At 35.5% G+C, this 17,446-nt stretch overlaps 1 protein-coding gene across 1 annotated transcript in view; it reads left to right on the forward strand.

Moving 5' to 3' along the window:
* The window catches only part of LOC132564996 (dystrophin-like), a gene marked incomplete at its 3' end in the record, with an annotated part of 240,840 nt that overhangs the window by 51,444 nt on the left and 171,950 nt on the right, over positions 1-17,446 (forward strand). Inside the window, exons 10-11 of the mRNA XM_060229602.1 lie at positions 5,850-6,047; positions 14,671-14,852. Coding sequence (XP_060085585.1) covers positions 5,850-6,047; positions 14,671-14,852 — 380 coding nt within the window. The remainder of the gene's footprint in view (positions 1-5,849; positions 6,048-14,670; positions 14,853-17,446) is intronic.

Genomic DNA, 17,446 nt, shown 5'->3' on the forward strand with positions numbered 1-17,446 from the left:
GCTCTGTCCTTGAGGCTGTGTTACAAAGTCTAAGTCTCAGGAACTACAAGACATTACCTGATAAACATGGATGCTTCATGTTGTTAATTTCATTTTTCTTGCACAGGTGTAACAAACATATCTATACCTGGTTATATGTTATGTTTGGGGAGATGTTCTTCAGTTTTGTTTTTTTGTATATGGAAGTTTTCTCTATGTAGAGGTGTTCTGTATATGGAGGTGGTCTGTAGAAGGAGTTGTTCTGCATCTGATAATATCATCCTGTGGAGGTGTTCTGTATATGGAGGTGTTCTGTGTGTGGAGGTGTTCTGTGTGTGGAGGTGTTCTGTGTGTGGAGGTGTTCTGTAAAGGGAGGTGTTCTGTAAAGGGAGGTGGTCTCTGTGCAGAGATATTCTGTTTATGAAGGTGTTATGAGTAAGGAAGTGTTCTGTGTGTGGAGGTGTTCTGTGTGTGGAGGTGTTCTGTGTGTGGAGGTGTTCTGTATGTGGAGGTGTTCTGTATGTGGAAGTGTTCTGTGTGTGGAGGTGTTCTGTATGTGGAGGTGTCCTGTGTGTGGAGTTGTTCTGTGTGTGGAGGTGTTCTGTGTGTGGAGGTGTTCTGTGTGTGGAGGTGTTCTGTGTGTGGAAGTGTTCTGTGTGTGGAGGTGTTCTGTGTGTGGAGGTGTTCTGTGTGTGGAGGTGTTCTGTGTGTGGAGTTGTTCGGTATGTGTTCTATATGTGGAGATGTTCTGTATGTGGAGGTGTTCTGTATGTGGAGGTGTTCTGTATGTGTATGTGGGAGTGTTCTATCTATCTAGATGTTGTTTGAGTATAGGTATTCTCAGAAGATGCTGCCAAGTTATACAGTATTTTCCTATCTGAGGCGTTGTTGGTGTAGTTTTGTTTACCTGACATTGCTATGGAAGTGACATGTGTTGGTTACATTGATATGTCACGCTGCTCTAGTTTTCTTACAGAAATCATATAGCCTTACAAACATTGGCTGTCAAGGTCACGTCACAAGACATTTTACGTTATGCAATCTGCACATCAAACACATGAAGGGGGTGGATCTTTACCTGGTAGAATTACCTTACAAATACAGGTGTGACAAAACATCAACAATGTCTGCATTCAGACATACTTTGATTTGCATTCAGGTGCAGAACCTGAAACTAAAGTTCTTTAAATCTCTGTCCGTGTTATGTATCTATTTGAATATCTATTGAATTTGACCTCTGACCTGAAGGTCACTTGGAGTCTCTTAGAAGTTTAAATAACCTTTGAAAATGATATTGCTTTGAGGACACGTGACCTTGCATGGTTAACGTTGAAATTATAGAATATTAGTGAACGTTGATAACTTTGAGGCAGATAAATGACATGTTTACTATTTAAGCCTTTGACGTAACTGTTGTGTGGTGATATCTATCTAGCAGGACTAAAAAGACAAAAATTCTTGTATTATGTAACTTCTGAAAATGGCTGTAATTTTACTGTTTTTAAACAAGTTTTTTAATTTACCAAAGTAAAAAAAGATAACAATGATAAATGCATAAACCCTGTAACTTCATCACCACTGGTTTTTTGCTGCCGCAACAAAACGAAAAATAATGCAAAACCGAAAAAAAGTCTGGCATTTGTTGAATCTGATTGTAGAAGAAGGAAAAAATTTAGATGGAATAAACAGATGAAAATCTCCGTGAAAAACAAGGAAACGAATCAACAGATTGGTATTGGAAGTACTTTAGATGCCTAGACTTGGAGAAGATGTCCGACAGTTTTGATAGATCAAATCGGTTCAAATAGAGGACCAAAATTGGAAAACATGATTCTGAAGTACTTTAAGAGTTTGGTATAGGTAGACTAAAGAAAAATTCATGCTAGTGACTACAGATTTTGACAAGTTCAATTTCAGTTTCAAACAATTTTATTGACATATAAATACATATATGACGAATAGATGATAAGTTCAAACCATCAACTAGGAACAATATTTGTTGAAAATTTGTCAAAGATTCAAGATAATCTAGATATTATAATATCACGGATAACAGAAAAATATTATTAAACTTAATCCTACAAAATCGGACAGTTTACAACTAAGTTAGCAATTATTGATATCAAAGCTTATGCTATCGTTGATATTTACCGTAATGTAATTCCCTAATGAGTTTAACATTGTCTGTACATGTATTTGAATGTAGCCATTCCAACAAAGACACTACAAGTGTGTTTACAAAGAAATTACAGAATTCTTGTGTGTGTGTAGGCCGGCAGACTAACTATTGTCTGAAAAAAAAAAATAATAAAAACTGAAAATCGTGCATTACAATGATTAGTACTTGACAGAATATTTACATTAAGTTTGGTGGTGATTGTCAATTTTTCAGAAGAGTATAATCATTATTGCAATAATTACTGGTTAATTCAGTGTATTCTGTGCATGATGGGGAAACATTTTTCTTCACATCATTTGTGTTGAAGTGACTTTGTCTCTGTTGGAATCATTTGTCATTATTTGCTGGTAAAGTACATACATGTAGGATGCAATAATAATAAATGGAGAAGCATTTGTGAATTTAAAGTACAGCGATGATATTGTGGGTGATTACTTTATAATACCTTATGATGATAAAGATTTCTCCTTATTTCTCAATACAAAACCAGACCCAATCCTAGCTAATATATTCAACAGTGATTTTAATGTAGAGAGTCGTGGGTATTGCTTTATTTCTTAAATAAAAAAAAAAATTCCAATTTGTCTTGTCTCTTTCTGACAAACTGCTTCTTCATATTCTAGCCAGAAAGTTAGATATCAAAAACATATGTATTGAAAACTTATTCCAGAAAATATCTTCTTGATCAGCACTTGATTTCAGAAGCTCTGGATTATAAAGGAGGAAGTGTAACCATTGTAATACTATTCCTTATACTTGTTATGAAGTTCAACTTTACTGTGTATGATTTCCAATTATTGAAACTCTTGAAAAAGCTTAGTAACATGCACTTGTATAAAAATACAGGATTTGATTGAATCAAAAGAAAATTTTAAGGTTAAAATACAGAAAAAATTAATGGTTAGGACTGGGTGCTGTATCGGAAGTGACAATCCTTTGTAGTATTGTTAAAACTGGAAATTTTTTCAGGATTTTATCTTGTTTGTTTGTTTGTTTGTTTGTTTTTTTTTTTTAAATTCAGGATTAAAATGCTAAAGTAGTTTCATCATAAATTCAAAATGAAGAAAATTTTTAAAAGCTAAAACTTTTGACCTTACGAGATTAAATGTTGTAGACAGTATCATGCTGTTCCTATCAGAGATTTTTGACACTGCATATTGATTCCTAGTGAGACAGTCTAAACCAGCTGATAATAGGAACAAGCACATAGTTACTGTACTCTCTACCCACCCGTTTTGATTTTGTGTGTGTGATTTTTTACTAATCTGCATATCTAAACACCTGGTGCTTATACACACAGCAAGGTACATAAACATTGACCCAACCTTGTGTATAATAACATACCTTATCAGGGTATGGCACATTCATTGAGGAATTGGTCTGTCACTGGTGAATAGGAGGACAGGTCATTGTAGTGTGCTGCGGTGCAGTCTGAAGTATTGGAGTTATCGAAACAGACTGCAGTGTGTGTGTTATTGTCCGTTGGGTTGTAATACTTCCACAGCTCTACACAACGGTCATGTCACACTTGGGTATGTATGTTATCAGTTAAGCTCACTTCTCTAGCTGTCTCATTGTTGTTGTCACCCGGTTTAAATGCACTGTGGAAAGTTTTCCTCAGATCTTGAGCTCTGGATTCCTGGGACTCCGGTTTAACCCCCCACGTGTTGTGCATTGGGTAGATACTATGTATAGACGGGACCCTGGAAGTGTTGTGTAGTACTAGCTTATAAAAAGTCGGATTGATAAGTGTAAACGTCAGTCACTATTTCCTAACACATGGTAGGTATTTACAGGCCATTTTCACTCCAGATTGGGTTTAAATTGTTTACATTCTGACTGTCAGTACAGTATTTACTAGATGTGTGATCCTGTCAGATTCATGACAGTAAATATCTGTTACTACTAATGTTACTTTTCCCGAGTTTTGCTCAGTGTGGCTTTTAGTACTACGTACCCCTAACCTGTACCCCGGTGAACCACAATCTCCCTGGTAAGGACTGTTCCACAATACTGACCAGTGATCCAGGATATTTCTATGGACTGTGATCTACAATAATACTAGGGAGAAGCGAATAGCTGTCTATGGAACAGTTATCCTAAATTCTACTGTGATCCATTGATCCATGCTTTCGGACAGTGGCTGAGTAAATGGTACTATAAAGGCTGTAATGGTACTGAGACCAGTTCTGTATATCCTCAGGAGGCCAGCTGACCTGAGAAGGCCCCACATTGCATGTCCAGCTGTCCCAGAGGTGTTAATGTTGTGTTATCATCCTCTGTAGCTATAGATAGGGTGCAAAGTATATATGTAATAGGTCTGACAGAACCTGCCTGGTGATTGGCTGATATTACTGGGAGACATTACTTACTACACATGTAGCAACATACAAACTGGTGTTGCACATGCTATTTCTGTTTACATGCATGACAGAAGTTTAAACTGGACTTCAGAATTGTATATGGAGGTTATACAGGACCAACAATTCGATGGAAGAAGTGCCCGAGGTTATAAACCAGGGAAGAGAGCTAATTGTAGTATATAAAGATCAGATGTAGCGTTATCCCTGTGTATGAAGTTTTGTCAGTTCCAGGAGTGAAAACATGACAGGGGGTCTTAGGATACTAGAAATAGATAGTGTGATAATTTGGAGAAATCCACACCACAGCTTGACCCCAGTATTTACAGTAGCAGACTTTGTTGTGGGCACTGTTTTCTCTAGGGCCATCAAACCATTGAATTTGGTATATATATCATAGATCCTTACAGGGACAGACCTGTATCTCAGAGAGGACAGACCTGTGTCTCAGTAAGCTATCCCCTTCCCCATCACCCAGGGGCCAGTTCCTGCCCCACCTGTAGTAGTAGCCATTGGTTGGTGTTTAGTTTGAGATGCAGAGAAGCCAATTGTTACAGAAGGAATCTCTAACATACACAGTGTTTATATGTGTCTACACGCACTCTGGATTACCTGCAGTTCTACATGTATTTATACTGGGCTGTGAAAAGCCCAACTGGAATTTCCTTGTGACTAGTGTATATGTGCTGTGTGTTTATCAACGAGTTCGGATTTATACTCTATCATGAATGCATGATGTACACAGAGTGGAAAAAAATCAAAGATCATGTGCTGGTTTTGCATCGAAAAAGGTGCATTCATTTGAATCGGAAATGTATACCACTTGTGAATACCTGTACTTTACAGGTATGAATAGGTGATAACGTGCGGATGAAAATCCTGATCCTAAAGATTCTTAATCTTTCTCGAGCAAGTGATTTGGAGCTATTAACTTGGAATCCCTTTGATCTTGCCGGGTTCGTCGCTGGAGCATCCTCTGAAATACTGCTGAATTGTTTTTTGTTCCTATGTTGTAAATTATTACATAACCTTGTGTATTTCACTTGTAAGCTTGTCTCGCTAGGGTATTGGCAGCGGACACTGTGATTTAAAGCTCTGAGTATATTGCCAAGTTAATTGGTTCGAGAAATACAACACATCAACCTCCATGTCTCTCACATTTACAAAGCCAACTTTGTGTCTACGATCAATTAAGTAGTACATTCTTTGAATGAAATATCTCTGTGTTCTGTCTACTGTTAGCAGTTTCAGTGTACGTATGTGTATAGTTGTGATGAAAGTGAAACTTGTGACAATAAGGATGACAGGCCACATGTGTTTGGTTGTTGTAGACGGCTATGTCCCTGAGTAGTTCGTCCAGTCATCATAGCACCATGAGTTCAGCAGCGACCTCTGTTGACCTCATGTCCTATCAGGACGACATGGAAAATGTCCTAACTTGGCTCCTGGAAGCTGAGGAAACCATGGAGAAACAGGAACCAATAGCATCGGACGTAGGCAAGGTCAAAGAACAGTTCAACCAACACGAGGTAAGTACTAACTTGTTTATATTTGTATAGGTCAAAAATAAGAGGTTATAGGTCATATAGTAGAACAGAGGTCAGAAGTAAAAGGTGATTTAAATTTGCAAATATTGAGTCTCTTAAAATAATTTAAGGTTATAAAACCAATGACCTTGACAATTTTAATAACTAATGATATTTTTGATAAGCCACTCTTGTCAGCGCGTGGAATCTAATCATTTTACTAACTAGACATAAACCTTTACTTTATAAATATAGAGTCATTAAACTTCAAAAACTACCACCATGTTTAAGAATCCTTAATTGATCAGTTATGTTCACTTTTCATAACCATATCAACTTCAGTCAATATTTTTTATAAAGAATATAGGTATTGATCAATAGCTCCATATTCTTCATTTACTTTATTCTCCAGTTATAGGGAAGAATGCTTAAGAATGTAATCACCCAATTTGAATGTTTAAAGCAAAGGTTATTTTCCTTTCTGACAAGTTAATGTTTTAATTATTCAATATATTTCCTTATAATTTTATTTGTGTAACTTTAATATTGTACCAAACTACTATCATCATATAGCCTCTTTAATTTGAGAAGAAGTTTTGAATGTTTGGTGTAAGTAAAGTTGTGCAGTGATAAATCTACAAATCACTTTCAACTTTATTTTTTAAAACAACAATGTTACACAATGTGAAAATTAAATATTTCCAGAAATGTTATGAGTCCCGTCAAAATTCTATGAGTACAGGACATAGAGTCTCACCTGCAGATTTATCAAGGGTTGTGTACCGGATTAGATACTTCACCATTATCTGTGTTAGGGGGCCAATCATCAGGTCATTATACCGATTTATTGACCTGATAATAGATATACTAACCTACACACAGACTGCACATCAGGACAGGTTATAACAAAGTCCCCGTACATCCAATATAAAGCTCACCTGGGTTTGTCAAGGTTTGAATGATCAAATTTAACTTTATAAATTAAGGAGTGTTAGTTTAAATCTGATAACTGTGTTGTAGAAGATTTGTATCGGCAAGACAAAACTTGCTGTCAAGGTCGTGAGGTCATTTAGTACACTTGTGTAGTTGATGGAAGTGAATGTACATTTACTGTGACTGTAGGTAGTTAACAGTTCAGACAGAAGATTGAGTTATTTCTAGAGCATAAAATACTACTTTTTGGATTAGGGGGTGTGTCTTTAAGGACGCATGGTGGCAAGGAAGACGAATAGAAAGAGCAGGGTGAGGGATATTGTATTCTGAATGAAATTTTATGGCAGGTTCAATATGATTACACTGAACCATCAATCCATAGTTGACTTATTGAAGCTTAAAGTGCATGCAACCATTTAGAAATAAGAAGAAAATAACTGCTAACATTGTTTAAAAGTGTATGTCATAAAAAGGGTCACATTTTGTGCTTCAGGAACTGATGACAATAGATGTTTATAGACTCCAACATTCCAAATATAGCAGGTCCTTAGTTGTCACAAACCAGATCTTTGTTATGTTTTGTTTTTTATCAAAAATCAGTCCTGTAAATAATCACCTGTCAAATCTCGGTCATGTCAGAATTTGTAAAAAAACAAGTGTTATTTTCTTGAAAGTTCAGCTGTTTTTTTGTATAGGTAGTTTGTGAATCATTGTGAAGACGCGTACAGGCGTAGTTAATTCTTATGAATAAAATCTGTCATATTCTATGTTGTAATTCTATATACTGCACTTTTATCTGGCAGTGATATAATTTATTAATGGAGGTCTATTTAGACAGGTTAGTGTGTTTGTAATTTTGTATAAAAGATAGAAATACATTGCTCTGTTACTACTAAAGGGAGCACCTAGTTAGATTATGGGTGTTGAATATTCAATCATTAGCACTGATATTTAAGTAGTTTTCAACTAATTTATTTCAGGGTACCTTACAGAGGGGGTGGATGTATGTGATGATTTAATTTCGTTGTGTGCTTTAATTGATTACAGTCATCAAAATCAGCTATTGCTGACATTGATAAGATTGATTGCAAATTCTTTTGTAAATGATAGTAATTACGATTAATTAAGCTTTTCGAAGATCCAACCACGTTGTAAGGCCACACCATTGTCAAACCCATGTCTCGTCCTATTGAATCCTATATATTAAACAAAAATCACAGTTTTCCAAGGTCAAGGTAATTACTCATGTAATATGACCTATCAGAGCTTTGATTGGCTGAAGGTTTCCATTGTTACATTATAACTTATATATTGTGATGTCACCAAATAAAATGAGTTAGATTTTGTAACTTAGATTAAATGCTTTTTAAAAATATTTAGGAAGGTATTTAAGGTATGTGATAAACAGAATCTTACATTCTCCAGAGGCTGGTAAAACCAAAAATTTTCAGACTCATTTCATAAATGTTGTATGAATGGAAACTTATGTAAGGTCCTCTAGGTATATTGTCTGTGTGGCTTAAAATGTTAACATTACACAGATACACATTCTACAGAAAAAAAGATAAATGTTTCTGTTTCCACTTCTGCTAACACGATAAAACTGTAGATACCACTATTTATGCCTCATGTTGTAAATGGCTAGAGACTCATCCTAGCCTCCTAATCATAAACAAATATAAACATAAATATTTTTGAAAAAAGTTTTATGATCCTTATGATTGTTTTACATTCTTTCTGTGAAAATGTCAAAATATCAATGCAAGAAGTTTAAATAGTTAGATTAAAAATCTCTATGGTACTTAATTGATGATAATTTTCCACCTTTTGCCAAATTCATTCATAATGTTAACTCAATTTTCTCCAGAGAAAGGACTGGAAATTTTACATTTTAGCCTTTTTGCCTCTTTTTTGTTTTAAAATCATCAAAGATATAATATTATAAACTGATGGTATGCTATTTCATTTTCTGTTTATAGGTTTGAAGGTGTAGAAATATTAAAAAAACATTTTGTGCTCATTGTACAGGCAACATTGCCCCACCTGTAAGAAACACCTGCTATAGTTGTCATTAATGTTTCAGTTTTTATAACTTTCGTTTAATACTATAATACGTTTACTGTTATACACCTCATCTGCCATAACTGTGTTCATTGCTCGCCTCCAGACAGGTAACTGTGATCCATTTCATCGTTAACCTGTTTAACACACCTGGAGACAGGTAAACCATTCAAAGCTAATGTGTTTATAGCTCACCATCAGACAAGTGCAATGTCGGTAAATCTGTTAATGCTAATCCATATATTGGAGTGCTGTTTGCTTTCACATATATCTTTATACAAACGACAATTGTTTTACGAACATACAATTGTCGTATCAATTAAAGTTTCCGATCAGATCAATATATCCTCCTGCATGGGTACAAGTACTTAAGAAAGAAAATCAATAAATAAAAAACATGGTATATTTATTTGTACCTGTGCATATTTAGTTTTTGTTTGATTCTGAAAATAACACTCATTTCTATAGAGAAATCACAATAGACTACACTGTTGTCATCAATCGTTTCCTAAATACACCAGCTAGTGGATTTTATGAGTCATATATAGTGAAAGATTTAGCTTAGAACAGGATCTGTTGAGCCTGTAGAAAGAACAACACTTTGCAGTGATATCAACAGCATTTACTCACAACCATTAAAGCTGAAAAAGATCCTGGATTTCAATATTTTTATTGGCTTTGAGAAGCTGGTGTAATTTTGTTAAATCTTTTCATGAAAATGGTGATAAAATTGTAGAGTTTTTGACATGATTGGAATTGGTCGAAATATTTCATGTGAACTCAATGAACATTCCTTTTCTCTTCCTCAATGGTCAGAGGTTACAGTTACTTTAGCAAGTCTTTCCAGGGAAAGGAGATGATGGGCCCTGAATAAAGACAGTTGTTCAATAGGACTAAATCTGTTATACATAACAACTTAAAATCTTTGACGTTTTAAGACTATTTTCTTGTGGTTGAAAAATGAGCATACCCACCTGAAGTGTCACATAAGCATCTATTTATATGAAGTATATGTTTGCCATCTGCTTAGGATCTCTGAAAGTGAAAAACATATTTGATTCATGCATTTGTAACAGACTCCCCTGATTTGTATTGAAACACCATGGAAACTGGTTTATTCCTGGTCACTATGGAAACGGCATCAAAGAGAAAATTCCTGGTTTTGTCTGTGGTAGAAATATAATGCAGTAGACGATACAGAAATCACTGATCACAGAATTTTAATGGTTGCTTTCTTTTATGTAGCCCTTCGGTGATTCCAAATTAGATAATATCTGGTCTAACAGGGAGCATAACACTAATTAGGGACAAAAACCCTCTAATCTAACTCTGTTGGCAGATTACAGAATACTTTGATTAGGTAAAATTGTATTTTTCTACAGGCTGAGGAGAAGGAACTATGCTTTTACAAAGTGTTTATCACAATTTGTACACAGTGAAATTGTATTTAAAAAACCATGTATTTCATGGTGTCGGCTGTGGTTTTTAGGATTGTATTTTATGTACTTCAGAATGTGGAGAAAATCTCTGTGGTTAGTGCCAGAGTCTAGAAACATTCTTATATTGAAGTCAGTGATTGAAAATGATGTTCTGGAAAATAGTTGTATTTGTTCTGGAATTTTGTTGGTTTTTAATGAAATAAATGGAATGTGTAGTATATATATACTTTCAGCATCTGTGCACTAGCATGATTTTTATTGAGGAAAATTTTTTCGTGACCTAAAAATTCTATGCCACTTTTGCAGATGGCTCCTTTAGATAGCAATACTGGAAGATCAGAATGTTCAATTTACAAATATTCTATATAGAAACATCATTTTAACTGATCTTTATGTATTGATCTAGAATACAAATTTGATTATACTGACTCTAAATCATACCAATGATGTTCATGATGATATCAAAAGAAGCGTTTTAGCATTTGCTGCAGAATAAAAAAAGGTTTAAAAGAAGAATCACACTGACAAAATAACAACTGAGATTGTCTTCATGTTTGACAAAATTTACCATAAATATTTGGTGAAGAATATTCAGAATTTGCAAGCTGGGACATCAGATATATTAATATCCCTTTCATGTTGATTTGATAAGACAAGGATGTCGCTCATTGTCATGCTAACGTTGCATGTCTTTAGGTACTATAATAAGTTAGATTAATGTACCTATACTAGTACCATCATCCCTATACAGATGGGATGGTGTTTTAGGGTGAACCATCAGAAGACTTTTGATGGCTGTAACGGTGTGTACTTTCCATTAGGGGTCTGTAAGGGCCAATAATGGTCTGTGAATTCTGGTAGACTGACTGGAATAGAAAGCCTTTCCGAGCCATGTGTGTATAGCTGTATACTGCTATTAAACCAAAGTGATAGAAGCGGAAATAAAAACAGGCTCAAACGGTTAATCTTCTGTTAAAATTGTTTAATGGGGATGTTTTAACAGCCATGTAAAAAAAAACACTGACAAAACAAAGTTATAAGCTGAAGAAGACTCAGCATGTGACAAAATTCATTTCTTACAATGTGATGTTACTTTTAGCAGAATATTGATGATATTGCTAACGGTTTCAATTAAAAACCATTTTCCAGAATATTGATTTTTCAACAAAGAAGACACAACAGGACAACTTATAAGCTTGTAATTCAAACCAAAATTATTAAATTTGTTTTAGATAATATGCTGAATGGACAGTATTTCTTTATAAGGTCTATGAAATATTCCACTCAAATTATGAAAGATTTATTTACCTACTTAATCAAACTGATTTCTTGACATCATCTATGTTTGTTAAGATTTAGGATACAAAATACCATATACATTACTCCTATTCTGATCATCAGTATATATCTGTTTATTGGTATACGGTTTTGTTCTATATTCTTGTCCTAGTAATGGAGTTCTTATCTACTTCCTGACCTAGTCTTGCTAAATATCATTCTAACACAACATCAAAAAGAACATAAATATGGCCATTATTACATGCCAGGCATCCTGGTTATCACAAACCTTGCCTGTTATGTGCTGTGCCTAGTGATTATCAAGCTTGTAACTGACACAGACACCTGTCTCCTTCCTAACATCACCTCTGCTTTTCAGTTGATCTAAGATTGCTTAGCTTCATGAAGAGAAAAGAATGCAACATGAACAAGAATGACAAGAAGAAAAAGATTAGAATATGAAACAAAACACCAAAAATGATGTGCTATGTTTCTTGAAGCAATGAAGTCTTTCAAAATAAAATAAAAAATAAAAATTCTGACATCTTGTGAACTGAGTATGCTAACAAAACTTTGGTAAATTTCTGTTCTGTTGTTCCTTTAAGAAAGATTAGAGGGTTGAAGGACATGGTATAATGATCCAATACAATTATTATTATTATTGGTAACACACCTAGTTGTTTGTGTTTTGGCTGTGGTTTGAAGGGACGAGTTAATATTATTAAATCCTTGACTCCAAGTGGGCACCCTCATCACACGACATATGGTGTCATAACATAGAAAAAACAAACAAGTCCATCAAATTCTATCCTTAGAAACGACTTAACTATATGATGGAAAAATATGTTGGAGTGTATTCATTATTGAAATTAAATGAAAGGGGAACTAAACACTGACCGCTGATGTATAATTCATTTTTAAAATTTTCCTTTTAAACCTACCAGTAGATATTTCTGTTCAGGAGAATTTATCATCATAGATTTTTTCACTGTTTTGTAATGAGCCTACTGTTAAATCAGAGAATAGATGTTAGACCCTGCAGATCCTGGGCTTAGTGATTGATACTCATGTTATTAGATTTTCCAATGTTATGTTAATTTAATGACTTGTTAGGAAGGCTGTGATATTGAAAGTAGCGATATTTCCACATCAGGTATAGTGTTGTCAGAGATTGTGAAAGCAGGATAGGTACTAATATTATAAAGACTATCTACCTTCATAGGAAGTCTTTCAATGTTACTGATATGTTAGAATTGGATTCATTATTGTCAGCAGAAAAAATGTGAGCTTCAATTTTCACTCTATGCCTGTTATAATTTGTCACTGTGATGAAATCACACCAAATGAATCAGAAGAGAAATAGAATTAGATACATACATGTTGTTGTCCAGTTGTGTTAAGGGTGTATCAAATTAAAACATGGTATGTCGTAAGTTGCTGTATTTAATTATAAGTTGATATAGATAGATTAACTGTTTTTGGATTGGGAATGGTTTAGTAGATTTAAAACTTACTTTCTCTATCTGGATGGGTTTAGGGAACGGCAGAGATTTCACATGGATCATACATAGTATGTGTTAAACGGATCAGTGTTTATAATCTCCTACCTGAGTTATGTTATGCAACTCTTTATACACGGTGATTAAAAGCATATTATCAGAGCCAAAGTTGGATAAAGACAGGACAAAACTTCCATACTTAATGTGATAGGAGATTTTGGAGTCTTGTAAGCTAGCCCTGTATTTATCATTACATACCACAAGCAGTCATTTTAAATCTGTACTCTATCTTCACAGTATTGAAGAACAAATTAGATGTTTTTATCATTTTTATGATTAAAGGAAGAAAGGGGAAAGAAAAGAGAAAATTTCTGTTACTGACCTTGACCTTTTAGCTCTTGTTAATATTTGTCGAGGTGTTTGAAATTTTCATGAGGAATCTGCTAAATGATGGTAGACAAACGTAGATTTGTGGAATAAATTGATGGATTAATTTCTTTACTAAAAAGGAAAAACAAGAAAAAAATGTCTGGCACAGTCCTTATATCCTGTTTTATTTTCAGCACGTAACAGATGCTCCAATAAAACACCAAGAAAAAACTGTAATGTAAACTTCCTAGTGTAACTAACAATTAAAATGATAGAGCAGAAAATGTGTGCCAAACTCTGAAGTCAGTTTACTGAAATAGATGTCAGACAAGCAACAAGTTGGAAACCTGTTCGCAATGGGATCTCTCAATACCTGACAGTCCTTCCAATTAGACATAACAAACTTGAGTTCTTTTAAAAAAATTACTTCATTGTACGTACAACTTAAAAGATGATTGGATCATTTCCCTCAGTTTGTTCTTTTATTTCAGTATTTCATAGCATTTCCACCCAACATATCCTCAGTTTAGTGTTAGAGGTAAAGATTTCTGATCCTTATTGTTTGGGGATTAATCCATTCAAAAAAGGGAATGTTTTGTGACCCTTAACCAGTTTTTTACTTGACTCCATCAATTTGTTGTTGCATTTTGACCTTTACTTTCAGTTAGTGATTGCACATTAAATAGTTCACTCTGTAGATAAAATTCAAATCTTAACATTGTTGCAATTCTTGATGACCTCAACAGTATCATTGAAATTGATGCATTCTGTGTGACCATGACATTGTCATTGACATTGATGCATTCTATGTGACCTTGACATTGCTTTTGACATTGATACATTCTGTGTGACCTTTACATTGTTATTGACATTAAAACGTTCTGTGTGACCTTGACATTAAAACGTTCTGTGTGACCTTGACATTGATACATTCTGTGTGACCTTGACATTGCTGTTGACATTGATGCATTCTCTCTGACCTTCACATTATTATTGTAATGTCTAGTTAAATGTGATTTTACGTAGAGCTTTGTTTTTATATCATAGGTGTTTATGTTGGAACTGACCAAACACCAGGACAGCATCGGACTGGTTGTCAAGGAGGGGAATGACTTGATTTCAGAGGGCAAGATACTTGAGGAGGAGGAAAGTGAGATTCGAGTACAGATGGGGCTTCTCAATCATCGCTGGGAGGACCTCCGAATGAAGACTATACACAGACAGAGCTGGTGAGTATTGGATCTCAAGAACTGTGAAGTAAATAAGGAAGGGACACAGATATGACATGGGGCTTAATGAACATTGAAAATACAGGTGAATGAAGGTACAGAGGCATGGGACACTGGGGGAGGAACTTCATATCTAAAAGGAAAATACAGGTGAATGAAGGGACATAGACATGGGACACTGGGGGAGGAACTTCATATCTAAAAGGAAAATACAGGTGAATGAAGGGACATAGACATGGGACACTGGGGGAGGAACTTCATATCTAAAAGGAGAATATAGTTGAATGAAGAGACAGAAGTGTGTGACATCGAAGGAACTTAAAAAGTTATTGAAAGGATGGGAGTTTGATTGAATTACATATCTGTTTGGACTTTTATTATTGACTTGAAGTTGATAGATTATGCTTCAAGCTAGACCATGTCATATTTTATCTAAATGTCTACAGTATAACAAGGCGTAATTAGTACACTACACACAACGCAGAGCTCAGCAAGGTGATTAATTTAATGATATAATCAACAGCTGAGTGTTATACATTTCAGATAATCGTAAACATAAAACCCGGAGGTAGTATATAAAACCTGTGTTGTGATTACTTAGTGTTACCAGAATTCCTGTCTACATTCTCAGCTGGTTTTATATCTCCTAGACTATTTGTGTGTTTTGTACCAGTGGAGATCTCTATCACTTTCCCATTCAACGTTCTGTGACAAATGAGAAACATGTAGGTTAAATTTTTCTGTCTTGTGTACTTACACATGAGAAACAGGTTATATGATTAGTGTTAAACTCTTTATCTCTCCCTTGTAGACCTATATTACAAATGAGAAACAGGTTATATGATTAGTGTTAAACTCTCTATCTCTCCCTTGTAGACCTATATTACAAATGAGAAACAGGTTATATGATTAGTGTTAAACTCTCTCTTTCCCCCTTATAGACCTATATTACAAATGAGAAACAGGTTATATGACAAGTCATTAGCTGTCTCTTTTTAAGACTTTTTAATATATGAAGAGTAAGAAACAGGTTAACTATGAAGAGATGGTCTGTAGTTTTCAGTATATACATATTTTTGACGCAAGAAATATTAAACGCTGTATTTCTGTTTTTTGACTAATGAAAAACAGATTCTTTGACTTGTGATAATCTCTGTGTTGGTATCATTGAGATAATTTGGCAGTTTTTCCCCCATGGTGTGTGTCCTTGCAGTAATTACAGGCCAGTATGTTGTTATCACTAGTAGATCTGTTCTGCAACATACAGGCAATTTGTAATCACTTTGTAACTGGTCAGTCTGTGCCTTGGTCAGTCTGGGTCACTGTATTGGTGAGTTAGTGCTGGATGTCAGTAGGAGTACCACTATTTTCCCCAACATCCCCTGTGCATGGTCCCTCATGGATGAAGACAGGTATGTAGGACCTTTGGCTGAAATCTTCAGCAGTACTCTCAGTAAGGTACCTGATATCTCTGTTAGTCATTGTTTCAAGATTTCAAGGTAATAGAATGGGGTAGGTGTCCAAAGTTATATGCGTATTGCCTTTCTTAAGTGCAACAATCACTGTATCAGTGGGAAATCAGGTTATCAGACCATTTAGGCCACACCTGATACTCCAGGTATCCATGTCCACATTAGTCTAGCCTGGAGCATGTGTAATCTTTAATCTTTAATCTCAATCTTCACCCTAAATCTCTGCCTTTACTAGGTCATATCCTCACCCTGACTCCCTGTCTGTACATATCCTCACCCTGACTCCCTGTCTGTACATATCCTCACCCTGAATCCCTGTCTGTACATATCCTCACCCTGACTCCCTGTCTGTACATATCCTCACCCTGAATCCCTGTCTGTACATATCCTCACCCTGACTCCCTGTCTGTACATATCCTCACCCTAAATCTCTGCCTTTACTAGGTCATATCCTCACCCTGACTCCCTGTCTGTACATATCCTCACCCTGACTCCCTGTCTGTACATATCCTCACCCTGAATCCTTGGTAGTACATATCCTCACCCTGAATCCCTGTCTGTACATATCCTCACCCTGAATCCCTGTCTGTACATATCCTCACCCTGAATCCCTGTCTGTACATATCCTCACCCTGAATCCCTGTCTGTACATATCCTCACCCTGAATCTCTGTCTGTACATATCCTCACCCTGAATCCCTGTCTGTACATATCCTCACCCTGAATCCCTGTCTGTACATATCCTCACCCTGAATCCCTGTCTGTACATATCCTCACCCTGAATCCTTGGTAGTACATATCCTCACCCTGAATCCTTGGTAGTACATATCCTCACCCTGAATCCCTGTCAGTAGATATCCACACCCTGAATCCCTGTCTGTACATATCCTCACCCTGACTGCTTGTCTGTACATTTCCTCACCCTGACTCCCTGTCTGTACATATCCTCACCCTGAATCTCTGTCTGTACATATCCTCACCCTGACTGCTTGTCTGTACATATCCTCACCCTGAATCTCTGTCTGTACATATCCTCACCCTGAATCCCTGTCTGTAGATATCCTCACCCCGAATCTCTTTCTGTACTAGGTCATATCTGTATCTTTATAGCTGCCTGGATATT

This window comes from Ylistrum balloti, unplaced genomic scaffold (assembly GCF_031769215.1).
Source record: "Ylistrum balloti isolate Yb309-2 unplaced genomic scaffold, AGI_CSIRO_Ybal_v1 Utg369686, whole genome shotgun sequence".
Lineage (NCBI taxonomy): Eukaryota > Metazoa > Mollusca > Bivalvia > Pectinida > Pectinidae > Ylistrum > Ylistrum balloti.